This window comes from Besnoitia besnoiti, chromosome X (assembly GCF_002563875.1).
Source record: "Besnoitia besnoiti strain Bb-Ger1 chromosome X, whole genome shotgun sequence".
Taxonomy (NCBI): domain Eukaryota; phylum Apicomplexa; class Conoidasida; order Eucoccidiorida; family Sarcocystidae; genus Besnoitia; species Besnoitia besnoiti.
The window spans coordinates 1,081,092-1,106,371 of NC_042365.1; the positions used below are offsets into that span (position 1 = coordinate 1,081,092).

Here is a 25,280-nt window from a genome sequence, read left to right on the forward strand (position 1 = left end):
GTCTACTCTGCTTTCTTCTTCGTTCTGAACAGTCTCGGCTTCTGTTGCACCCGTCTCGCCCGTTGTTCATTTTACGCGCTCACCGCAGTCGTCTGTACAGAAGTTCCGCCCCGTCTCCGGTTGTTTTCCAGTTCCTCTGTTCCTCTGCCGCTTTTCGATTCTATCAACCATGGCGTCCGCCGCGTCTCAGCCGTTTCTGCAATCTGTGAGTGTCCATTCCTCTTTCGACTCCGCAGGGTCAGCCGCCGCGCCCTACGCAGCGCACTATGCGCCGCTTGACGCGACTCCACGCGCCAGCGCCCTCCCTGCTGGAAGCGTCGTTGGGGCATACACTGTGCCAGCTGTTGCCGTCAATTGGAACCCCGTGGTCCTGTCTCCCGTTTCAGCTGCCGGCGAAAATGGATGCCCTTCCGCCATGGCGATGAGCCATGGCGCTGCAGAACCCGGCCTACCGTCGAATGCGCTCTATCCATCCAGCGTCTCGATGACTTCGCTCCGGGAGTCCAGGTCTATCGGCGCCTTTGAGGTGAGTGACGTGGTCGTGGCGCTGAACATGCGTTCTCGCAGGCATTATTGGCGGATGCCCTCGTATGCAGCACCGAGCGCGAGAGAGGGCGTGGAGGACCTCTCTTACTTGGTTTCGAGGCGTCTGGGCGCGCTGCGGGTCGTGCCTTCAATCTGAAAGCCGAGTCGCCAGATGCAGGCGCACTGAAGTCTCTCTTTTGCTCCTGCAGCCCCTGTTCATCGAGGCTGCCCGCCGCAAGCAATCCGATCACTTCATGGTTCTCGTCCGGCAGTTGGTCGTCGCCTCCGGAGCCCAGACAGACGCAGGTGCCGTAGGCGCCCTCAGGGAACTCTGTGTGTTGCATCACGCGTGCGCCCTCGGAGATGTCGCTCTCATCAAGCAGCTCGTGTCTCGCTACAACCTCGACCCTGAGTCCCGGGTAGGACGCCACTTCCATTCAGACTGCTGAGGCTATTAGTGTGCGCTCTGCCTTCGCCTGTTCAAGAGTCGCTGCATGCAGGCAGACTTGCTGCAACGCGTGCAAACAGACGCGCTCCTGCGAGGGAGGGTAGAGTCTCAGCGTGAGATGAGAAATCTGAGGATACGTACGACTATAAAGGCCCTCTGTAACGCCCATGTCTGGGATCGCGCAGAGAGACAGACTGCAGCAGAACCGGGGATGGTGCTCGCGTCAGCAAGGACGAATATGGGTATGCGTGCATGTGTCTGTCCATGCCAGTCTATGCGTTTTTGGCGTAGCGACATGGTGCGCTGGCGTGTGTCCGCGGTCGCTGTTTGTGCAGCACCCGCAAAACCTGGAAACCCCGGTTTTCTTCGCCATCCGGAACGCCCACTTCGACGTCGTGCGCTTCCTCGTCAAACTTGCGGGCCCTTCCTGCCTGACTGCTCAGGTGCGGAGATCTCAACATGATAGAATGTGCGACGGTCTAGGGAGTCGCGATGCGTGGGGGGGGGGAGGGGGGGGCGGGGGGTTTTCAGGTGGCGAATAGGAGACCAGTCTCGACAGAAAGCGAAGCTGGGGGTCAGGCGACATCGCCGCAAAACAGAAACAGTGCGTCCGTATACGGTTGACCTGGCGGTTTGTGGATTGCGGCATGCAGACCCGAGGATGCATGACACCGTTCCTGGCGGCTGCGGCTGCGAAACATGACGAACGGCCCCGCGACCTTCTGAAGATTCTCGAGTTCATCTACCTCCACGTAAGCGAAGAATCGCGTATCGGTCGTGTGTTTTAATGGCGTGTATGCATCCATTTGACGGGATCAAACGTCGCTTGGATAGCTCGTTCGCACGTGTCTTTGATGCTGAGTTGTCCCTCATATCATCCGCTCTACAGCCTCCAGTGCCTGGGAGTTTTAATCTGTTCCCCATGCTGTTTCTTGTCCATTTTTCCCGGTATCTACAGGGTGCCTCTCTGGAGGAGCAAAACGCATCTGGTGACACCGCGCTTTTCCTGGCTGCGAAGCACGGGAATCTGCATGCCGTTCAGTGGCTGGTGGCTCGAGTAAGGATGGATTTGCACCGTCTACAGGGAAGCCTTCACGCATGCTTTGGACCAGCCTCAACTTTGCGTCCTCCGTGTGCACAACGCGGCGCCCTGCTTCGCTTAGTGACGAATACAGGGTGTGGCTCTCACTAGTTATGTCGGCTCCTCTCAGACAACGGGGGTGGGGAAGGGGGGACATCGATTCATTTTCGTTTTCTTCGAATTGCAATTTCGGGTCGTGCATGCGCGGATGGGGCGTGTGTGCAGGGCGCGAGCATGAACCACCGCGACCACACGGGGGGCACTGTACTGCATGCGGCTGTTGCGAAGACGGGCGGTTTCGCGGCGGAGGACGATCCGCTCCAGTTTTTGTGCGAGAACGGCGCTGTGAAGTTGATTGACACGCGCGCCGACATCGGTCTTCAGTTTGAGACGATGCGCGAGCGGCCGTGGGCTGTGACCCCGAAGCGCTTCCCGGGCTTGACGGTGCTGCAGAGGTGCCTGATGAAGCGCCAGTGGTTTTCGTACCTCATGCTGCTCACCTGGAGGCTCCAGTACCAGATTTTCGGCTACACGCGCATGATGAAAAGCAGCTACGCGTACCTGTATTGGGCGGTCACGCTCTTTAACGTCCCGCTGTTCCTGAACGCGGTCTCCCAGCTCCACGCGGTCGGCGCGGCCTCCGTTTGGGAACTCGGCATGCTCTGGATCCTGCTCTGGGGTCTCACACAGTTCTTCTGGTTCATAACGTGCTCAAGCGACCCTGGCATCGCGCAGGGCAGCCAACACACCCTCAAACCCCAATACGACTCCATTTACCCGTGAGCTGGAAACAGCCGAGACGACGGCGTCACGCAGCACACAGCTCGCGCCGGCCTCAAGAACGAAGACGCTGAGCGGCGCCTTCTGGACAGCTGGAACAGGCAGGGGCGTGCACGCAGCCCGAACGTATGTAAACTCGAGTATATGCGCCCATCTTGCAAGCAGGAAAGCAGATGCGAGAGAGCAGCAGAAGCGGAGAGTGAAACTAGCTGCAGACTGGGGACGGAGAGCCGTTTCAGGTTTTGAGGTCTTCCTTTGTCGACTCACATTTTCTTCAGAACCATGAACCCCGAGATCCTTGACCGAATTCCCCCGCCCTCGTCTGCCTCGGCGATCGGACCATCCCACTACCGCATGCTTCAGATGGAAAGGTAACTCGCGGACTCTCAGTGCATCTGCCACAGTCTGCCTCACGCACGCGGATATGCCTAGGCAGCTGCTTGTGCGTAGCCGTGCGACCTCATGCAGGCACCCATGCCAAAACGCGCGTCGGATGAACATCTGAGTGTCTTCAAGGAGCCGAAGCAGAACCTTTGGGTGCTGCGAATACCCTTCTTTCATGCCGAGTGCTTAATGGCGATTCTCAGTCGGCCTGCGGCTCTCCAGGGACTTTACGCACATGTACCAGGCCCCACACGGATGCCCGGACTGTAGGCCGTTCCTCCTTTCCTCCATTTGAATGTGCGAATGTCTGCGGCTTCCGTTTGTGTGGTTTCTAGGGAGCAGATGCGCCTGAACCTGGAGCTGCAAGAAGTGCGCCGTACGACGCTGCCATACCAGAGCCAAGACCTCCAGGCGCATGCAGACCGCGCTGCTGCAGTCCGAGAAGAAGACACTCGAGTCCTCGTCACTGCGCTGAAGGCCCTCCGCGCTGACGTGGTGGCGCTGATGCCAGGTGTTGCAGCTGAGCGGAGATCGAGACTCGCTCAGGAATACGTTGAAGCCGTCCTCGAGGGACCCGCGGCGATGAAAGTAAGCGAGGAAGCAATCTGGTGCTCTTGCAGAATCGCAGCGTGCATAGAGAGAGATGCTGAGCGGACTTGGTGCGCCCGCGACTATATATCTATAAAAATGTCTATATATGAGTGTATGTACTGCATACACTCACGGCGGGAACGAGGTTGCGCGTGAGGGGCTCTGCGCGACGACACCGCGTGTGCAATCCGAATAGATTTCAAATGTGCTCAGATGCATGCCGGTTCGTGCCTGTGAGCATGCGAGTCTTCGCGAGAAGTGAGCACGCAAGTCCAATTAGTTTCGCATTTGGGAATTGCGTGCGGCTGTTTTGCTCTTCAGACTGTCTGCGTAACGTGCGAGCTGGTTAGGACTGCGCGCATTCACCACTGCGCCGACTGTGGGCACTGCCTCGAGTGAGTTTTTTCGCACCCCCTCGGATTCAGGTGATCGGCTCCTGCAGGTTTGTTGCCTGAGTCGGTTTATCTGCAAACTGTCACTGCCTAGCGTCTCGGTATTACCCCTGTCTGTGTGGCTCGCTCTGATCTCCGGCTCTTTGAACGCCATAGCAGGCGCATGCATTTAAAAGAAATACGCAGACTCATGCTGACTCGTGAGAGTCCCAGCAGTTGTGCATGAGCAGGGGGAGCCGACTCGCTGCAGGCAATACCTGGTTGGAATAAAGGAAGCAGCACTCTCTGGAAACTACGCCAGCGGAGACAGGCGCGTGGTCGTGAGGAGGCAATGTGGGACCGGTAGATGATTCGGTGAATGGAGAGTTCGCATTCAGTCGCTTTTCATCCCGCATGCGTTTTTTGGTCTCCCTTCCAGGCGCCAAGACCATCACTGCGTCTGGGTCGACACGTGCGTCGCGCGAAACAACGTCCGCCCCTTCTGGTTTTTCCTGCTGTCGGTGACTGCGCTGCTCATCTGGAATGATTACGTGTCGCTGCTGTATCTCAAGAACCTCTGCTTCCACCTGGATCAACTGGTGAGGCGTCCATGTAAAGCGAAATCTCTTTCTCTCAAAGAAGCGCCTCAGTGCGGAGAACCGTAGATCCGCTAGAGGCTCTGAATGACGCGCGTCACGGCCATCATGCGATGCTTCATGCATCGCAACTTCGTATGAGATGGGAGTCGGCGCGTGTACCAAGATGCGTTGATATACTGATGAATACGGGAACTCGCGCAGAGATATGGGTGAGGTTCACCCTCCTCCAGACAACGTATATATATGTCTAGGCAGCTGCCTGCTTGGCGCGAATAAGCGTTCGCTGCCTGGCTTCGTGTCTTTTTGTGATGCTGTGACTCGTGCGCGTATTCGGTCTCTGCTGTTTCCAGCTCTGGATAGTCACTTGCCTCGGCGCAGGAGTGATGAACTTCATGGCCTTGGTCTTCGTGTCGTATCTCCTCGTTCGAACGACGCGCGTTATGATCACCAACGTCACGTACTACGAATTCCTCAAAAAGTAGGTCTTTTTTCGCCACCGCGATCCGTGATGCATGCTGGCGGCGTAGTTACGCACCACAGCTCGACTCTTTCTCTCCGACTCGGGGCTCAAACCGCACTGTATGCTCTAGAAAGGAACGCCTTCATGCGGCATACATTTATCTGTATGTCAGGTGCTGGGGAACGATGCTTCCTTGCAAAGTTGAGTCGGGAGCGGGTCTGCACGGAATGGCGGAGGGATTCGCTGTTTCGAAACTTGCACAGCACCGCGCCTCTGCGTTCCGCGGAGACGGATTCCAGGGGATTCCCCCGTGTGTGCAATCTCGTTTCTGCGTTCTGTTTCCGTCAGACCGGTGCACATTCAGAGTCGTTTCAAGGGGCGAACCGCCGGCTGGCTCTGGGACTTCCGGGGCTTGACTCCCGCGGCGATGATCAGGTAGGCTTGGCGACTTGGATAGGCTTTTCTTTTCTTTCCTTTGCCTCCGCTTGCCATACGCGAAGCCCAGCACGACGACGTGCGCATCGGGGTCCTCGGTGCTTCCCGTGTGTCCCTTTGTGGAACAGAACTGTCATAAGGAACTGTCAGAAGGCGGTTTCCTGCCAGTTGCAGTTTGTTGTGCGGGTTATGTTGTGCGCCGCTTCCCAGGACTTGCCTCCGCCCAGGGTGCCTTTATTAACAGGCGTTCACCGTCAGTGTGACTCCCTGTGTAGGTATTCAGAGGTGCGTTTCAAGCGCCTGTTTCCTTCTGTCCCTCCGCCTGCGGTGCTTTCAGAAACATCGCGCTGTTCTGGCAGAACGCGGACGCGCTGGACGACCTGTATTTGCGGCCGGAGGCGACGGCGAACTTCCCGGAGTCGTCTCCGTTTTTAGCTGCCAGGCCCGAAGGGCCGTACCTCCCTCTCTCTGCGGTTCCTTCACCGGCGACAGCCGCCCCTGACGGCGCGTTGGAGCCGTGCCTCGTGAAGGAAATGCAGGGTGCGAGCATGCTCCAGCACTCCACGTCTCTGTCCTTCGCGTCTGAGGCCAACGTCCCGCCGTCGCTCAGTTCTGCACCATCGTCGCCCATGGCCTTGAGCATCGGCACAGCCCCGCCCTCGCGCGTCCCTTCTGCGGTCTTGTACGCCGACGGCCCCTCTCCCGTAGCGACCTCCAACGGCTACAAACTCTTGCCGGTGAGTTCAGCGCATCCACCTAGTGGAACGGCGTGACGGCTCACGCACCAGCCCACAGCAGGCAGTCTGCGAAGAGCCAGAATGCCCGTGTCAAACACGATCGGGGTCGCGGCTGCCGCGGGCATCTTCTCTGAGCCTGTCGGTTTGCGGCGGAATCCGAGTCAGAGCGAACTCTGCGAGTAGAGGAGCCGCCCGCGTGGGCAGTCTCTCCACGTGCAATAAGAAAAGTGTAGGGAACTAGGCGCAGCCTCGCAGCCAGCGGTGCCCGCTGGAGAGGCAGAAAACCCTGGAATTCTTGGCTACATATGTCCGCGTCTGTGTATACGTTATTCGTAGTGGAGTTTCGCGCTGGCGTCTGTGGACGACTGTGCGTGAGATTGTGGCCTGCCCGTGTCCGCAGACTCAGCCTCTGTACATGACTTCGGATGCCTCGACGACGGCGTCGCAGCACCCCAGCGCGTACGCGCCGAGCCTGCAGTATCCCTCGCCGGTGAGCTCCACCAAGGCGCCTCCGTCTCCCGCGGGGCTTTCTGGCTGCCGTCTCGTTCGTTCCGGCGAAGCGCATCCGCAGCTGCGGACGATGGCGGGCACCGCGGAAGTCTTCGCTGACCAGGCCGACCGCAGCGCGCAGCAACCCTTCTTCTCGCATCCTCTCGCCGTCACCCAGCCAATGTACGTCCAGTGCGCCGACCCCCGCAGCGTTGTCTAAGTCGCATCGAGCGCAGATGCTCCAAGAAAAACCCCAGGAGCGCCGGCCGCGTGTTGTCTAGCGAGAAAGAGACGGCGTTCCGACGTGGGGGATTGTCTGCACATTTGAATTGAGGCCTGTCAGACGGAGACAATGCTCGCGTCCGAGAGGCAGCCCTCTGCAGAGATGCGAACTGTGTGCGGATGCGGGAGGCACATTTGAAGGGCAGCCGGCACACAATGTTCTTTGCTCGTATGCTGCCGCGTCTCTGGCAGAGAACACGTACTGGCGTTTTGGTGAGGCAGTCGATGGGTTGGTGCGTGCGTTTGAAAAGAAAATTTGTGGGCAGTCTGCCTCTGCGGTCAGGCAGCGGCTGACTGCAGTGTACGCGCCGGGTCGCTGTATGTCCGGCAGCCTGGCGGCGCTGGGGTCCGTCTATCAGCGCGTGGGTAGCTGCATATATAGTGTATAGTTTTGAGCATGCGCACTAGCTCTTGGACGCTCCCACTCTGCGACGCCACATCGAGCGCGGCTAGGTCGGAGGAGAGGGAGCCGGGGGACGGTACGGGAGTCCGGAGACAGTGTCGAGGGCGATCAGGGAGGCGTGACGACTCATTCTTGCGCCTTGGAGTTCTTTAGTAGATAGCAACGCTTTCCACTTAGCCTCCTGGTGGAAAAGGACTGTCGAGCCCTGCCTGAGCCAGGTTGTTCGCGGTGGCTCTCCGAGTGGCTGAAGTTGTCTGCGATTGTTTTGGGGCACTGGAGTGTCGCTACGGTGCACGGCAACTTTTTCTTCTACCGTTGGCTTTCATGCTCTGTTAGAGTTGTACCATGCTCTCGCTCTAGGCCTCGAGATGTTCGACTGATTCTAGAAGCGATGAAAAATTTACCCAGCTTGTGTTGCACTCTTTCTCTTTGTGTGGCTCTGGAGAAAAGGACATTTACTTGAAAGTTTCTGTGTGGGAGTTCCTCCTCCAAACTCTCAGGTCTGTCGCGGTGCGTAGCGCCAGCCTTCAGGCTCTGCAGTCGAGGGGCACTCTTTGACACATGCTCGTTACGTGCTAAAAGAGTCCCCCATGCAAGTGAAGGGGTAGGTTGATACATATGGGACGGCTGTTTGTTGAGGTAGAGATGCGTCCTATTCAGTGGTGATTGCATTACTCACGCCTGCAGGAGCATGCACAGCTCACTTCCTCGCACGAAGCGCAACGCAGTAAATATTCGCGGCGTATAGATGATATTTCTCCGCAGAACCGCGTGAAGAGACGTTCAATGACCGTGCGATCGCCGACTACGTCCGGTGGCACTTCAGTAGCTTCAATGCTGGATACCTAACTCTGGCTGAAGAACACAGTTTAGCCTTGCAACATTTTTATCGTGCAGTTCGCGAACAAAAACGAGTGAACAAAAGGCTGTGGGGTCCAACAGACCCACGTTTTACGGTACCCCTGCGTAATACAGGAGACCGGGAAACTTGACACTGATGCGTGGCGTAAGTGTGGGTAGAAGAGTGAAGTAACTTCTGTCTACCCGCACCTTGCTGTTGTTCTGCGCTTCGGAGGAAAAAGACCCGGTCTCGAGAAACGATCCTGCGCGGAAAGATGGCCCTGTTCCGACCTTCGGCTACTTCGTCAATTGTCATGCTCAACGTGTTGCGCCCAGCCCCGTAACAGATAGAAGCTGTTGTCGGCTTATTTGAGTTATCCTAACGCTAAGAACAACGGTATGCTTCCCTGCTGAATCTACAGCAGTTATCATCTGGGCTACGGTCTGTTAGAGGATAGCTGAACAGTCTCCAATCTTGGGCAGCTGCCTTCGTGAGGTGACGCATTTCCTTCCTGGCAGAAACCACTCCTGCCAAGTGATCAGAGGGCTAAGCACTTGCAGGTATAATTTTTCGTGCAGCAAATACGGTACTCGGTAAGATATACTAGCCTGGGGGACGGGATCCGGGGGGGTCTGCCTGGTTTCCTTAGCAGCCCCATGGACAGTCAGGCTGCGCACTAGAGAATAGCCCTGCGAATGCGGATCGCACACAGAAGTGGAGAGTGAACCTTAATCTCGAGCAACGCCAGAGCAGTGGTAGAACGCTGCCACCACACATTCATCTTTCTGCTGAAATGGCAGCGACTACATCGCAAGCTTTTCTCATTTCACTGTGGTTTTTGGGAGACACGACGGCTGGATGGAGCTCCGAAGAGCGTTTCGCATTTCTCTCTTCCCTGCTCTTACGGCTCCCTCATAAACCACGGTAGAATCATATAGAAAGCCAACGCAGGTATGTTGGACTTGAACTTGTTCTCGTTGAAGCTGGAGCACGGCCCCCCTCCTCGCCACACACGCAGCCAAGTTTGGCTGCCACCGGGTTCTCTAGCCAGGATGATTCTTCCAAAGACACTCGAAACGGCCGTGAGGGGCAAAAAGCCGCCACGCGTGTACCGCCATACTTGTTGGATGAACGGTACTAATCCTCCAGTGACCGCGACGTGTGAGCTGGGCGAGCTTCGAGGCAGCCGTTCTCTCAAGCACTGAGTTCGATCTGCAGCCGCGAGGTCAACGTGACGCCAGAGGTAGTGTGAGGGTAAACGCTGCAGGCCTGCTGACCCAAGCCGCGTAGAGAGCGGTGCCGCAACTTGCGTCGCCAATATCAAAACCACTCTGTTCACACTGCAGAACGTGCTCTTTTCCTCTCACGGAAACCCGGGCACTTCCTCATTATAACACGCCGATACTGGGAAGCCGCCACTGTGTGTGACGCTGATTCCGTGGCACGCGGCTGACCCGCCCCGCCAAGGTGCTGCCGCTGCTTTTCTCCTCTCCCTGTCGCGTCAACCCGAGCCGTGCCCTCTCAGATATCAGTTGAATTGCAACGCGAGATTTTCTGCTCGTCAGCGCCACCTGCCTCGACGACCCGTCGTACTACCACGTGAATAAAACCGCCGATTTTTTCCTTGCGACTCACTGGACAAGAGCGGTTCAGTCTTTTTCAGGCGCCGGCTGTCAACCCCCCTTCGATCATGGCGAGGTATGAACTTTCGTGGCGACTCGGTGCGCGCCGCCGCAGGGGGCTACTGTTCTTTCTTTTATGTTTTTCGTTTACTCTGTGACAGGTGATGCACTGCATCTGGCTGTACTGATTGGCGGCGCCGAAAAGGCAGGCCTTTTTCGAGTCCCTCACCGCGCGTCCTGCGCAGCTCCCTCTTACTGTGCGCCTCTCTTGCTTTCGAGTGCCCTGTGGCAATGCCGCACCATCCTTAGCGATGCTCAACAGCAACAACTAGGGAAAGAAGTGAATTGGAGCGCACATGGCGAATTCGTGCTGCAATTGATGATCTTGGTGTGTCATGGAGCTGTAGCTGCACCAGTGCGTGCGGCTCTTCCCCGACGCGACTGTTGCGCCGGTTTGAGTTTTTGTCACATCCCCTTATGCATCCTCGCGGGGGTGTATGTGTTTGCCGGTACCGATGCCGTGGCTGTGCTGGGTGAACGGGGACATGCTGGAGTACTGGTTTCCTCGAATTCGGATAGCGTGCCACACAGCGCGAGGCGAATCTTCACGAAATTGTTTGTGCATTCCCTTTCATCAGGCAAGACAGTGGATTCACCATGAATCTGCCAGAGGAGCCTGTGGTTCAAGAGACGCGGGACACACCGTCGTCGCCCAGTCACCAACAATTCGGAGAGTAAGAATTCTCGACGCTGTTGTGTTCGTGTCCTTGACCACAAGGCCGTGGAGGCTCCTGCGGCAGCTAAGTTTGGAACGTGCGCAGGCTTTTGGTAGACGTGCCACAACCGCCTTGGTCTAGGTTCTTATCCACGGCGCCTTCGTTGGCGCTACGTAGTACAATGGTTGATTGCGTGTATGTCATTTGCAGGCAAAAGGCCGCTGAGGCGAAAGCATCCGCGGAGGGGTGCCATGACTCGCCGTGTGAGAAAAAGTAAGAGGAACCGCAGCCGCCAGTAATACCACTGAACACTTTGTTGCCGCCGAAGACGGCCTCGGAAATCCTGAATACACAGGCAGAGGCTGTTTGTGAAGCGATCCATAGGTGGTTGCTAGCGTACTGCATTTGGGCGCAACGACATGCCGTAATTCCATGTTGACAGAAGGCCGAGAGTGGAACTGCGACTCAGTTTTCACATTCTGAAAGACTTTTCATAGAAGAGTTGTTTCTTCATTGGGAAGAGGCTGCTGGATGTTCGTCACGAGGACTAGTCTGAATATACGGTACTACGTAGCGCAACATCTTTCCGCGCTAGTGGCTTCTTCACTGCATTGTAGTGTGTGACTCGGTTTTTTCCTTCAGGGTCCCGATGCCTGGTGCAGTGAGACTGATTGGAGATACATCCCTTGACGCTGAATTCCAGAAGAAGGTGTAAGCAGAATGTGTTCTCGCCTTCAGTTCGATCGTGCCACGCACGCACAGTTCGACTGCGTGCTCTTGTCATTTCAGATGCTCGTTGTGGATACAGGGAAGCTCAGGTGAATGACGACGGTGGAGACGGGGGCGTGCCATGTTCAGAAGAGTTGAGACTTTTTAGGACACGATACGTCTTGGGACCTCCACTCTAGGTCGTGTCCGGAGGAGTTCATTCTCATTCATAGCGCCGTGTTTCGGAGACTTCCGCGGTGGCTCGCTTGTGCGGTCCTGCCTTTTTCTGCAGAGCTGAACGAGAGCAGCGGCGCGCGTCCCAGTGTTCGTAACTGTGAGGTGGACTTGGACCTTCAGTTTCTGTTTGTGCGCGGAGAAGCGACACGTCTGCCCAGCGGCCTTATTGTTTCTGTTTGCGAAGTTCTCGGCTGACTATCGCAGAAGTGACGCTATGCCTTCTTGCGGCTGCAAGAATATCGTACACCGGAAAGGTGGTGTGAAATGCCGCATGGTTTGGGTATTGCTCATTGGAAATGCTACTGCCCACCTGAGTACCATGAAACGTAAAGGACGCTAGTCGACTTGTCACACGCATGGGGACCCAGTCGCCATGAGAGACTCAAACATTGGCTGTCAAGTCTTGGTGAGTATTTTCTGTTGCCTCCCTACGACCTACCGAACAGCCCCATCAGTTGCAGGGATCAGCGTGGTGGAGGGCCAGAAAATGGAACCAAGCTCGACCTGCAAATGACTTCTTGTAGGTCGCGCTTGGTTCCATTTTCCAAGCGTGAAGGAACGGGTTGGAACTGTTGACGTTTGCCGTCTACCAGCTATGGGCTCATACTCGGAGGCCTATATTGCCGGAATATCTGCGTGTGTGCTTGGTACTGATTGCCGCAGTTGGCCAGTAGAAGCTGCTGCGTTGCGCTCCGCACCACGAAACCATAGGGCCAAGCTTTTTGATGATGCACCCATAATTGGATTGTCTGTGCAGTACACGATTCGGATTCGCTTTCCATTTGGCGTGCATCTCGTTTCAAGCATGAAACGCCTTATATGTAGTGACACACTAGGAAGAGGACTACTTCCTGTTGTCTGCGAATACGCGTACTCAGCTCGTTTTTGCGTGCGATTACATCAACGATATATATGGACAGAAACATAGGGTACCACAAAAAATTGGCAGACAATTGATCACGAGGCTTCGTACTGCAGAGCACATAACCCTGGAATGTTCATGACGGTGTGATGAACACAATTCAACATGGTGTTGTGGGTGAGGATGACATATTCCATAATGACTGCGAAATTGCGGTGTTACTCCGTAGAATCTCGGTGACCCTGTTTGAATTCTATCGCAAAGCATAAGCCATCTCTTTTTTCCCAAACGGCTAATGCGAGGCTACTTCCATTCACGCGATCTTTTCCATACTTGCCGCACCGCATATCCATTGTCATCGTCAGCGCATGGTACAGTCATTGTGGCCGGATGAAAACCAAAGAGATCGATGGTTATTGTAGGAAGCCGTGCAAGAAAACCGGGCTAGGGGATCCACATGTCGAAGACTTCCATTACAACTAGCGCCAAATGCCGTCTTCCCTGGGGACGATATGAGTACACACGGAAGAAATTAAAGCTTGAGCCACCACCTCAAAACGGCACATCATGCTAGCCCCAGCTCCGCAACACTATCAAAACCTGTGCCACGATATATTGCCTGCATAGCAGCACAGATTTGGAACTCTACCGCCGAGCTAGTCTGTTTACGACGGTAAGAGTGGAGACCTCAATCACGTCAGGTTCCGTAGCTCAGCCGGTTAGAGCGTGTGGCTGTTAACCACAAGGTCGCTGGTTCGATCCCAGCCGGTACCGCTTTCTTACGGCTAAAATTCTAAAGTATTTTCATCCAGTCATGCAGTCAGTCGCTGTTGGTATCATCTTTTTTCCCCCTTGGAAGTAGTGCAGACTGTTCATCAGACATTTTAAACAGCATGGTGCGCCCCGCGGCGAACGAATGCCTCCTGGCGTTGCGTGTGGATTAGTTGTAGGCACCGCAATTGGGAGTGTGCAGGCACTACCTCGGCCGCACTTTGCGATACACAACGGACAACAGACGCCAGAGGGCACCAACAGTACACTGTGTGTATATGCTATGAATGTGTCATGGTTTCTCGAATTCGCCTCTCTTCCGTGACATCGGTAGATACCAAACGCGCTTACCGCAATTGAAGCCTTTGCCCACGGTTCCAGAGATACGGACCTTAATCAGGAAAGAGATAGGCACTGTTTCTTTTGTTTCTTCATCGCCTTTCCAATGCTTGCCAAATCAGTAAGTGGTCAATTAAGAAGTGTAAACCATCACATGTTCGTTTTACCTAAGGATCTCGACAAACAGAATTGATTCTCCTCGACTCCTGCACGTGTGCGTCAAGGGCAACCTCGCTGTCTGAAGATACTACCGCGAGTGAATTTAGAAGCAACCCTTTGAAGCCTGCAGCCACTCGCGTGCATTGAGTGCCACTGTATGAAGAGAACCGGGATGAAAATAGGGTGATACTTTGAGACAGACAGCGGGCAGCAGGAACCTGACCTCTTGCAGCTGTGAGGAGGAGGAGGTTGTAGAAAACTTCGAAGTTCTTTCGTACAGACCCTTCGACCAGACGAACTGGGGCACGTGAGCCGGAATCCCTGACAATGGTACCGGTTGAAAAGAGAAAATGAACTTGAAAAAACCTTGTTGAAGATGGTGCCATAACGCACACGCGTCATGTCCAGAAGCTTCGACGTTACGCTTATATGGAATGCAGCATACACTTTTGTTTCCCTGAAAATATCTGCTACGGATCCCCGAGTTGCGGCTCGCGTCGAATGAAACTCTCCTGCTGAAAGGAGAGAAGGTTCAACCGCGGCCGCCTTGCCGGCGCACTGGTGGCGGCCAGCTGCAAGGCTACGCAGAACGAAGACACGCATTTCCCGGGACGGTTCACCCTTCCCTCCAAAATGCTTCTACAACGAGACTGGTACCGTCGTAAAAATCGTTGTGCCTTCCCTAGCCAAATCGATGCAAAAACGGTATTCCTCTCATCAGCGACGAGTAAGATGCAAACGCCATAGACGCTTCACCAGCCCAAAAGATGGTCCCCCCGACCTGAGGCTCGACACTTCAGTTAGAGTTGCTCCGCAGTACCGCGTCCAACAGCACGACGACGTCAAGAGCATACAAATGTTCGTACAAAAATACGTGGATGAAAATTTGCCGGAGCCACCAGGTCAGGGCGGCTACTTCAGCCCGCAATTAGAACTGAACAACATCTGTGTTGCGCCTCAGCATCGCATGAAGCCCTGCAGCAACGAGATCTTCGTTATGCATGAAGTATGCGAATTCGTCGAACGTGACGTACCGATCTTTGTTCGCATCTAATACCCAGCAGAAAGTACAAACTTGCTCTTTTTTCTCCTGTGGCGTGGCCTCCCGATCCTCTCTGTAGTACCGGGCTTTCTCGCCGGACGTAGGTAGTCCCTTTCCGGACATGAGTGGTTTCCCATTGTCATCGAGCACCGCCCAGGAAGTCGCTTCCTCTGCGACAGCCCGCGCTTCCTCCATAGAAAGCCGGCTGTCTCCGTTAACATCAAACGAAGCAAACACCATGCACGCACCCATGTGCTGAACCTCCGCGTCGAGTAGACGAAGCAGCTCCAACAGGTCGTACACACCGTCGCCGTCCTTATCAGCCAAAGACACCCGGGTTCGCTGGCCTTTCTTCACGAGTGCATGGTATGCATGGAACTCTCTTATCTTCCTCGCCCTGGCTTCGTCAATGGAGGGGGAGGGTCCGCGCTCGCGCTCCAGCTGTTCAAGCTGGTCTAAGTACTGTGTAGTCTCTTGCTCCGCCTCGCCGAGCTGCTGCTGCTGGACCGTATGCACTGCCACCTTAGCCTCTTCGAAGGTCAGGTGTCCAGGCTTGTGCACCACCGATGAGCCGTTCCTAGCCCCCTGGGGGAACAAAGTCGCCAACAGGCTCGGCCCCCACAAATTCTCTTCCCGAGCTTCCCGATGCTTCACGCACAGCAACATCAGCGCCATCTGTCCGACGCTTTTAGGGGAGTAGAACGTCAACAGAAACGCGGAGAACTCGCCGACACGAAGAACGCCGTCATTATCTTCATCAAAATGTCGGATGAGCTCCGCAACAAATTCACGGTCCTCGAAAGACGCCGTCGACAACCACTCCTGCGGCAACGTGGCGAAGAAGTCGTCCTCAGGTGAAGACATTTCTTCCATGAGAGCATTGACCACGCCAAGGGCTTCGGGAAGGTCGATCAAGCCGTCCTGGTTCCTATCTGCTTCATCAAATACCCCGATCGGGTTCACATCCGCAGGTGTATCTACATCTGAGGACTGCCCACCAATCTGCACAGACGCCAGAACTGCGTCACACCCTCGAGATGTTGAGGCACCGCTGACGGCGCAGCGCTTCGGATCGCCCAAGCGGCGAGAAGTGCCGATGTCTGTTTCTCCTCTGCGACCCGAGGAGACGAAGTCGTCTTGCGGGTTCGACGACGCTTCACGGGATGGAGGGAGATCCCTACTGTTTGTGGAAAAGGACGACAAACACGAACTGCCGAAGGCGCACGGCTCGCCGCTACCTTCCTTATCGCCTATTTTCGCCTTATCTGAATGCGCTCGCAATCCGGTAGAAGCCGACGGGAGATGAGACAGTTTTTCCGTATGAAGGGCTCCATGAGTTGAAAGACTCGACCCAGTGGCTGCACGGCCTAATCCTGGAAAACCGGGAAAAAGGAAAGCTATGAAAACGAGGTGTGCAAATAGCAGTGTAGTCTTCATTGTGAAGGAAGGACGACAATCTGTGCAAACAAGCAGAGAAGACTACGAAGGCGACCCCTGGGCACTGGAGGGCGTGTCGGTGTCAGTATTCAGTAACGAAACACTTGTGTCGCGTTCGACCGACGGGAAAAACTACAATCGACTGGCAGGCTTCTAGATTTCGTTAACAGTGGAAGTAAACAGATGAACTGCATTCAATGACGTGCTGGTTCCGTCCAAGGCGTCACACTCGGCCCAAGCACCACGGAAAAGAGAAATCGCAAACCCATTCATCAGCGGACTCTACAGCGCACATCAGCCGTTTTAAATCTGAACTGCTCCTCCAAATTACGATAAACCACGCACGTCGATGTCGCGGCACAACACAGCCAGTGTGGAAAATGGTACTCGCGTGTGTGGAGAGCCGTCGGCACGGGGCTGCATTAACGCCGACTACTAGGTATGAAGCAATGCAATGACTCAGAAGATGACCCGGATCTTGCTAGAATGGGTTCAATTCAATGCACGGCCCAAAGAGGCGTCCACCGTAACAGCTTCGGCGATGCAAGTCCGCTGGAATGACGGGCTGCGGTGCCTGACAGCGTGTGCTCGAGCTGGAAAAAATCACGAAGTTTCATCCGACTGAGTGAAAAAATGAGAAACTGACCCGAGAACGACTGCAATGTTCTTACATTACACCACTTCTCGGGTGAGTTCGTTTCCGAGACAAACGAGTAACGCAGGGACGCAGGAGACTCGCGGTGACTGCGTCTAGAGGAAAGAGGCTCTCTTACACTGGCGCATGTATCAAGGACACTTCCCTCCCTCTGAATCGAAGGCAATTCTGTACAGACGCCGCCTGAAAGATGGATGGAAAGGGAAAATCCGCTTCTGCAAAAGGAGGAAACACGAGAAAAGGAGATTAAATGGCGTTCTCGTTGTGCGCGTGCGCCCAGGTTAATGCGCGGGGCGACGCCACGGTACGGAGGAAGATGCTAGATATGCCAGTGGAAGGTACGCGTGCCGCAGCGTAGATTTCTACCTGAAACCTGTGCATGCGACAACTTGATCGTCCTGTATTTTGAGGAAGGGCCCCCCCAACATTAGGCGCGTCTCCTGCAGAATAAGGGTCAGAAAGGGTCGAATGGAGGGTTATGGCGACTTGCCGTCCCGTTCAAGGCCTTTCGAGTGTCCGGGACCATCGAGAGACGCCAGCTCACTCGAGAGGAACCCCGGAGACCCGGCGTACGCAGCCTGGCTTGCGATGGTGGTGAGCAGCTAGCAGCCGGACGCTGCGAGAGGGAGGGTTGCAACGCAATTGTGACTGGCACGGCAGCTGCTGCGGGTTGCGCGCTGGCAGGGCGGTGGAGGGAGAAACAACGGCAATCCAGCCGATGAGCAGCGAAGCAGTACGTAGGAAATCAGGCACAAAAGCGGGCGCTCCGGTGTCCTCTCATATTCTGCCGCCACCGCTCACCCCCCCGGTCAAGAGTTCTCCTTTCATCTATAGATTTCAGACTGTGTTTCGCTGAAGCTTCCGTGGAAGCGTCTCCCTTTATTACTTCCCGTTCAGCCCAGTCGGTAACTAACCAGGCGGACTGGTCACAATCGACGCGTGTGGCGCTGAATCGACGCCCTCCCTGCGTTGTTGCGCCGGTGGCTGTTTCGACGCTTTCATCTTTGCCGCTTCCGGGTCCTTCGGAATCATCCTATTTTCTTGATTTCCCTGGTTGCGTGTTCCCGCGTCGTGCTGATGGTACGGATTCGTTAGTGGATCCGCATTCTTCCGTGCTGCGCAGATTCCCGTTTTACCCGTGTGCATGCAGGCGAACCCTAGCCGCTTGTTGTCGCCGCATTAGCTGGAGACGAAGCGTGTTGTGCTCTGTATTCGCCTTTTCACACTTGTGGGCCGGATGTACGGAGGCTTCTCGTGGTTTCCCGCAGTTTGCGGCCATGATTGCTTTGTAGAACGTACTCTACACGGCCTCTCCAGGCTTCTTGCCCTGCGTATGTCAAACTGTCGCCTCAGGTAGAGGATCTTAGGTTCTCTTGTAGCGGCGTTCGCCATTCGTTGGGTGCCGTCGCCTTTCATGTTGATCGCATGGCGTTCATCCTACAGCGAGTGAACAAATGGCCAGTGGCAAGACTCACCCGATGACCTCTGGCATTTTGAATTCGCTTCGTTGCGCGACATTTTTCGCGGTCACGTTGACTTCACACTCACCTGACGCGTCGCTCTCTCACCCTGAGTGTCGCTACGCATAGGCTCTCGTGTTCCGAGGGAACTTTTCCTTCGGCTTCCATCTCCTGTTGTTCTGGTCGGCGGTTGCAGCAGGGCGCAACAACCGGCTTGTTCTGAGAGGGGGTTCTCTAGAGCCGTTTTCTGTTTCCCCGCGTACGCGTTGATTCGTAGCATCCAGAACGACGATGCGGTCCAAGATCTGTTTTGGTGCGGTAACGGTCTTCGGGACTGGTGCCCTTCTTTCTCTGGAGGGACCTGCTCTCTCGTCTTCCTCGCCCTCACTCTTGTTCGCGGAATGCTTGAGATCTGAGAATAGGCTGCAGCAGGGAGTCCTCGCCAAAGCCTTGAGTGAGGACGGACAAGACGGCGATGAGGCTCCCGCGCCGATCTTCCCGGAAGAATCATGCACTTACCCAGCGGACAACAACTTCGAGAAGGTAAGTGGATGTTCGCCGCCAGAGAAAGGAAAGTTCGCGAGTGGCGGCAAACTCCTGGCGGGCGAGTGAGATAGCCTTTGTGCTCGTGTCCTGACGACCTGCTCGCCTAAACCCTAAGTCTTTCGTTGCATGCGGAACTACGGCCACACGCGGTGTGAGCTGCCGACAGACTCGCCATCCATTTCCAGGCTGTGTGGTGGGGGGCGTGTGACGCTTATGGGCGAGTGGGTAGTTGCTGACTGTCTCTGCACGTTGCTTCATCTCCTGTGCGTTGCTTGCTCAGATTATCACCCCCGCCATTCTCAAGGCCTTCCTCGAAAAGGCGGCTCCAGGATTCTCGTACAGAGGCATAAGCCACCCGCGGGACGCTGCAGTGGCGATGCACAAGGACATCTCGTGTGCGATCCAGGCAAACAGCGACTTTTCTAGCTTCTGCAATACCAATGGTAAAACTTGGCACCCATTTCGTGACGGAAACACGAACTGGCGGAAATCGATAGGGGACTAGGGCACAGCGAGGACAACCGAGTGGCGAGCCGGGGCGGGGGGGAGAGGGGGGAGAGGGAAGAGGGGTAGTGGCGGCAGACAAGCGTGTCCGTGACGCGAGCCCGAAAGGCCGTTTGGCAAGCTACCGGACGGGCGCGAATAGTCAAGGCTGTGTATCTCCGCTACCCGTTTGATTTGCACAAGCTGGATGGGCAGTACTGTGGAGATTTCACAGGCAAGGTACTCTGTGGTGTTCTTCCCTGGGGGTGCTGTGTCTCTCTGGAACTGCTTTGACGCATGAACGCGTGTGCAGACCGTTTTCCGGTATGGAAGAATGAAGGGGATCGATCTGCGGTAGGACTGGGTTGTTCGCTGCGCAGGGGCTGCCTCAGCGACAGCGCTGTGGAGAGGGAGACACACGGGAGTGTGTCCCACAAGGCCGTCACGCGCTCCATTTCGAAACATGCATGCGTGCCTGCGATTCAGAGAAGTACACATACGAGGAGAGCGCCTTCGTCAACACCTCTGAATGCACAGCTTTCCTCGCGCACGCCTTCGTGCATACGAACTCTTGGCTGCAGTTCGAGGACAGTTCAAGCAGCCGGTGAGTGTTCTAACCTAGCAATATACTGTATAATATATATGTGTTACGTCTGTCACGCCGTGGGTGTTTCGGAGCCACGTGGCGCGGCGATTTCCCTCGTCTGCGCAACTGCAGCATCTCTACGAGACATGGTGAGGCAAAACGATCCCTCGCCATTGTGGAAGGCCACTAATCCACTGACTCGACCGCCTCTGCACTTCCAGTTGTGCGGCCTCTTGGCATTCGCGTTCCTCTCTATAGTCGTTCCCGACAAGCGGCGTGCGATTCGCTCCAATTAACTGCATCCCACATTGCCAGCATTGTCTCTTGGGGCCCGCCAGTTCACGTGTGTTCCATCGCTGTCGTTGCTGTCGTCGCAGTCGTTGTGCAGATGTCTTTTGGTGGTGCTGGCACGACTTACCTGACGAGAGTACACTTCGTGTCATGTGTTGCGCTGTTTCTAACGTGTGGGAGACTCTGCGTCGTCCCTTTGTCTGGCTACGTTTAGGGAATGCCGGAACTCTGAGCAATACCCCTGCGGGTCTGCCAACGCTTCCTACCACGGCCGTGGCGCGCTCAAGGTTCGTCTTCCCACATCTCTCTCTGTGCGCGCTCTAGTTCCTCGCGCATGCTTCGCCCCAATCTGCAGCGCATGCAGTGCCTTGGGTTTCGCTGAGCGTCCGGCGCATGTCGCAGGAAAAAATACCTCAGGCCGGGCGTACTTCCCTGAGAAGCATGTTGGTTTAGCGGATACACGATCGCAGACCCGATGCTGTGTCTGGCTTCGTGTGCGTGTTTCCCCGGCTGTAGCAGGAATTCGTGTGATTGCGGGGGTCGTGTGCCTGTGGCATTGCGTTGGAACTTTGCTTCAGATCCGTGGGAACGAAGAATATGGAAGGCTGAGTCAGTATCTTTTCAACGATGCCGAAAAGCTGCTGCGTTATCCGCGGCTAATCCAGCCACAGGGAATCAGCGGCTGGGTGGCTTCGCTGTGGAAATGGATGGACAAGCGCGCGTAAGCTTGAAGAGGTGGATGAACAGCCAGCAGCGATCCAGTCGCTGGTGCGGGAGGCGAATCAGTTTCGGGAGGACTGGCGATGAAGCCTAGGAGGTCACCGTAGCTTTATCAAGTTCTGCTGTTACGCGATTACATTGATTCACCCGCTTGAAGGCTGTTTCTGTTGCTTTCCTCTCTCTCCCGTAGCATGGCGGAGGGGCTTCGGCGTTCTCGCGCATGTTGCTGTGGTTTCGACAATATGGTTTGGCAGGTGATGTGTGCTGTTGGTAGGTACGGGCTCAACTGCCCAGACACGCTTGTCGGATCTGGCAAGGTTTCGTGCCACGAGGCGATGTTGAACCAGGACGTGTTCCCGCAGGAGACTGCGGACGCCTTGAGAGACAACGATGCGGAAAAGCTTACAAAAAGCCTCAGTGGTTTTGGCCTCACAGTCAACATTCTCGGGGGCGAAAGCTCCGCGTGCTGCCCGGCTGCGCTTAAGTCAGCCGTTGCTGCCATCCCGAAACCCGTGCTCGTTCCAGCCCTCGGCGCGGGCGCGGCTGGCGCGGAGGCAGCGGGGTTGTCATCTGCGGCTCCATTGCTTGCGGGAGCTGATGAGAGACTGGCAGGAGGACTGACGCACGGCCAACTGAAGCAGCTTTTGAGTCTTGTTGGAGCACCCCAAAACAATCCCGACGTGCAGGCCGCAGGTGGAGAGACGCAAAGGACAGGCTCGGCTGACGGACCATCAGCGCAAGCGGCGCAGGAGCAAGAAGCGGGGTCGAGCGCGAGTAACGAGGATTCCGCGAAATTTGAGGCTCCAGGTGAGTTAGCAGTTGCGAATTAACGAGCCTCCTAACTCGGCTGGAACGCCTGACAACTACGGGAAATTTGGGAGGTTGCGCCGAGTCCTGAGTGGAACCGGTCGTTTCATCGTTCTGTTGGGAGGCTGCTCAGCGAGAGACAATTCTAAGTATCCGACATTTTTGCGAAACTCAGTACGGGAGTGAAGACGGATTCCGAACACATCGCGGTCTGCCTCCTACAGATGTCAATTTGCAGAAAATAAGCTTGTTTTTTTGGAGCGTCACCGGACAAGTAGACAGACGCGTCTGTCTACTTGTCCGGGTTTGAAATGGGTGGACGGTGATCGCGAAACACAGTGTATCCGCGTGTGTAACGATGTCTGCTTGTTCTATATGGTGGCTCACGTATCGATTGTGGCGGCGTCGTGCGCGGGTCGGGATCGTGGAGCGCGCGTTGCCCAGCTCAGAGGCCGGGGGAGGGGGAGGGGTGGGCAAAGCAGCGGCTGCCGTCGTCGCGGCACTCGTGTGCTGTTTTCGGTTCTGGAGTTGAGGCATTGAGTACTGGGTCTGCCTGTATTTCTGTCTTGTACCTGCAGCGGCGCTTGGAACTGAGAAACATCGCGAGCAACTTTTTCACCAACTGATGTCCGGTTTCATCCCTCCACCTCCCGCTGACGCGATCCCCGTTCAGCAACAAGCGGCTTTCCTCGAGACGGAGAACTCACCTGCCCTGGCGTCTGCGTCTGCCTCATCCGTCACGCGGTTCGTGCTGCCGCCCCAGAATCTGTACCCAGACGGCAATTCCGCATCAATGACTCCCCTGTCGTCGGCGGCGGCCACGTCAGCTTTCCTCACTTTCCTTTCGCATACTCTTCCCTCTCATCCGACGCCAGATTCTGCACCAAGCCCCGTTCCGCTACCCAGTAGCACTGCGCCCCCAGCGCCATTCCCGCTGCCGGGTGATGCGAGCCGACTATGCACAACTCGTGGGGTCCTCTCGGCTAAGACCGCGGAGGCAAACGCGCAGGATAGCTATGCCTCCGCAGCAGCTACAGCAGCGGACACGTTTTGTCTCTCTGTGGTTCGAGGTTGCCCTGTAATGTCTCCTCCGCTTGTGGCGGAAATGAGTGTGGATCAAGGAGATGCTGCAGCTGTCGAGGCGATGAATCAGGCGGCCGCAAAAAATCTCAGTGCCGTTGTTGGCGCAGAGGGTGAAAAATGCTCTTTCAGGTGTGCGGAGGCGTCGAACAGCGCGATCCTGGATGCTACCAACGACGGCGCTCGCATCGCAGGCCAAGACGCGGGGGAAAAGGATGCTCTCGATGCGAGAGGGCACGCTGAAGCTATTGCGGCACTGACCACAGAAGAAACGCAGGCCAAGTCGTTTGATTATTTGCCAAAATCGGGCGTTGTGTGTGGTTACACGTGTGTGTCCGCTTCGTGATAAGCAGAACACCATCGGAGAAGTGTCTCTGCGGTGTCCGCTGAGCGGGCAAACTGCTGTGGTTGGATGTCGCGGGACGTGATTTCATCTGCAAGCAGTCCTGGGGAGAGAGACATAATTTGTGACTGCAATTGAGCCCCTGCGAAATCGACATACGAGAGCAGCAGCTGGGTGCAGTTCGACGCTCAGACACTGCGTGTGATGGAGAATGCCAAGTATGTTTTCCTCGACATCCAGCGACAGGCGCAACACTGCTTTTCCTTGTTTGTGTGACGACACGAGGAGTTTGATCGCCGGAGGGCATGGCACGGAAGAAAGATCATTTGCGCTGTTAAGCGCTTTAATGGCATCATTGGGAGATAGACATCTTGTTTCGCTCGCGTGTCAGGACGGCTCCTCGCAGTGACAAGGTACTGCGCGCCGCTCCGGTTGATTCTCGTCTTGTTGGGTACACCTAGTGTGAGGGGAGTTTTGGGATTTGGGAAGGGGCATCAACTGCGAGGAAAGGCCACCAAGATCTTCTGTAGGTTCAGAGATGGAATTGATTCATTAGCATCAAACGCAGACGTGATCACCTGGCGTCACGGAACACTGATCGAGTGCTTTTCGTCACTCTGGAAAATCGTCTGCAGTTTGGATCTGGTGTACCGGTCTCTCGTATTCAGCTTGTTTCATTACAGAATAAAATGCTGTGTCGGTGCGTGGTTTCGGTCAAAGCAGACCACCTCCACTAAAAGTTCTTTACATGTGGGCGTCCACGGCTTCCACGATTTAGTTGAGAAACAATGTACCTGCCACTGTACCTGCCACTGTAGTTTTCAGGGGCTCAGATCCTACCCACAGAATGGTGCAGGTGCTCTTGAAACGGCGAGTACAATGCAGACTCGAGTTGTTGCACTGCGTATTTGCCGCTGAAACCGTTACGTGAGTACCGTTCTACAAGAAGCCCAGCGGTTCTGGTTGCAACGGCGTTCTTGGAGAGTCTGATCTCTAGTAGACAGGAATTCGGGTTCGTGCGTTGCGTACCGACGTGCGCCCCATCGTCTGTAGGAAGAACAGACGACGTGGCGCATGTCAACATAGACTCCACCAGGATTGTTTTAGAGAGGGAGTTGGGGAGTACTCCCTACTTTGTTTATTAGAAAGTGTCCCACAAATGTGTGGATACACAGCACGGCGAACGCGTGGCTCTGTCTGCAGAACCGCCTATCGTTAGATTTGTATGACGTGAACGGCAGATGGTAAAGGCAGGACACACACTGCGCCGGCACCATGGGGCTACCCACAAGGATTCTAAACCTTTCGTTCCTGGGAGCCATCCGTCTGCCCAGCACATCACACTCCGCCACGCCACGCTATATGAATGACACAACGTGGATGCGATTGCCCGGCACGGCGAACTGAACCGCGACCCGGTCTGCGGGCAGCATGTCGCAGCTGCGTCTAGGTTCCTCTTGTTCAAGGACAGCACACGCCATGGAAAGTGACCAAGTCAACTTACGGTTACACCAGATGCCGAAATAGTGCGGCGACGCTCGGCTATTACCATCTAAAATCAGTAGTGCGCTGCAGGCCAGCAGGCTTGTACGCCAGAATTTGTCAGAGGTTCCCTTTCATGCTGGAGGGACCCCAGATACACGACCACCACAATAATGTTGGCAGGGGTATCACAGACTTTCTACAAAGCAATTTGATACCGATACCTTTAGACACATTGCTGTGCTGCCTGCTCCTTTCGAGAAATGACCGTAAAACGCGAAAAAGTCAGTCGATCCGTGGGATGGTTAGTTCGGTCCTTGTATTACCCCCCAGCTAGAGCCCGTAGGTTCCTGCCCGAAGGCCCAACATATTTATCTGCGTAAGATGGGTTTCCCCACCCCTTGAGAAACCGGTGGTGCTGCGGGTCATAGGGGTGCCGGAGCAATCGCTTCCACTGGCGGCCACCTTGTGCGCTCGACGCTTCACTCCCTGTGTAGCGCCGTTCTCC

The 25,280-nt window shown here is 55.6% G+C and overlaps 4 protein-coding genes and 1 non-coding gene across 5 annotated transcripts; 4 read left to right on the plus strand and 1 right to left on the minus strand.

The window, feature by feature from the left end:
- Positions 1 to 169: 169 nt before the first annotated feature.
- BESB_017080 (DHHC zinc finger domain-containing protein) lies at positions 170 to 7,120 on the plus strand (the record flags this gene model as incomplete). Its single annotated transcript, XM_029360423.1, has 14 exons — positions 170 to 526; positions 735 to 944; positions 1,309 to 1,416; positions 1,627 to 1,725; positions 1,932 to 2,030; positions 2,280 to 2,833; positions 3,113 to 3,205; positions 3,554 to 3,806; positions 4,131 to 4,204; positions 4,620 to 4,786; positions 5,140 to 5,257; positions 5,588 to 5,674; positions 6,012 to 6,411; positions 6,812 to 7,120. 14 exons carry the CDS (start codon positions 170 to 172, stop codon positions 7,118 to 7,120), a joined length of 2,928 nt encoding a protein of 975 aa, XP_029216399.1.
- Positions 7,121 to 10,116: 2,996 nt separating this feature from the next.
- Positions 10,117 to 11,479, plus strand: BESB_017090 (uncharacterized protein; the record flags this gene model as incomplete). Its single annotated transcript, XM_029360424.1, has 4 exons — positions 10,117 to 10,124; positions 10,687 to 10,782; positions 10,975 to 11,037; positions 11,407 to 11,479. The coding sequence occupies 4 exons, from the start codon at positions 10,117 to 10,119 to the stop codon at positions 11,477 to 11,479; spliced, it is 240 nt and encodes a 79-aa protein (XP_029216400.1).
- A 1,792-nt stretch (positions 11,480 to 13,271) lies between these two features.
- Positions 13,272 to 13,345, plus strand: BESB_018740. The gene has a single exon. It is a non-coding gene; the product is annotated as a tRNA-Asn (tRNA).
- A 1,423-nt stretch (positions 13,346 to 14,768) lies between these two features.
- Positions 14,769 to 16,319, minus strand: BESB_017100 (EF hand domain-containing protein; the record flags this gene model as incomplete). Its single annotated transcript, XM_029360425.1, has 1 exon — positions 14,769 to 16,319. One exon carries the CDS (start codon positions 16,317 to 16,319, stop codon positions 14,769 to 14,771), a length of 1,551 nt encoding a protein of 516 aa, XP_029216401.1.
- Positions 16,320 to 18,725: 2,406 nt separating this feature from the next.
- BESB_017110 (chitinase-like protein CLP1) lies at positions 18,726 to 23,293 on the plus strand (the record flags this gene model as incomplete). The annotated part of the gene is made up of 7 exons (XM_029360426.1): positions 18,726 to 18,977; positions 19,261 to 19,423; positions 19,950 to 20,067; positions 20,555 to 20,627; positions 20,919 to 21,061; positions 21,335 to 21,867; positions 22,446 to 23,293. The coding sequence occupies 7 exons, from the start codon at positions 18,726 to 18,728 to the stop codon at positions 23,291 to 23,293; spliced, it is 2,130 nt and encodes a 709-aa protein (XP_029216402.1).
- Between the last annotated feature and the right edge of the window lie 1,987 nt (positions 23,294 to 25,280).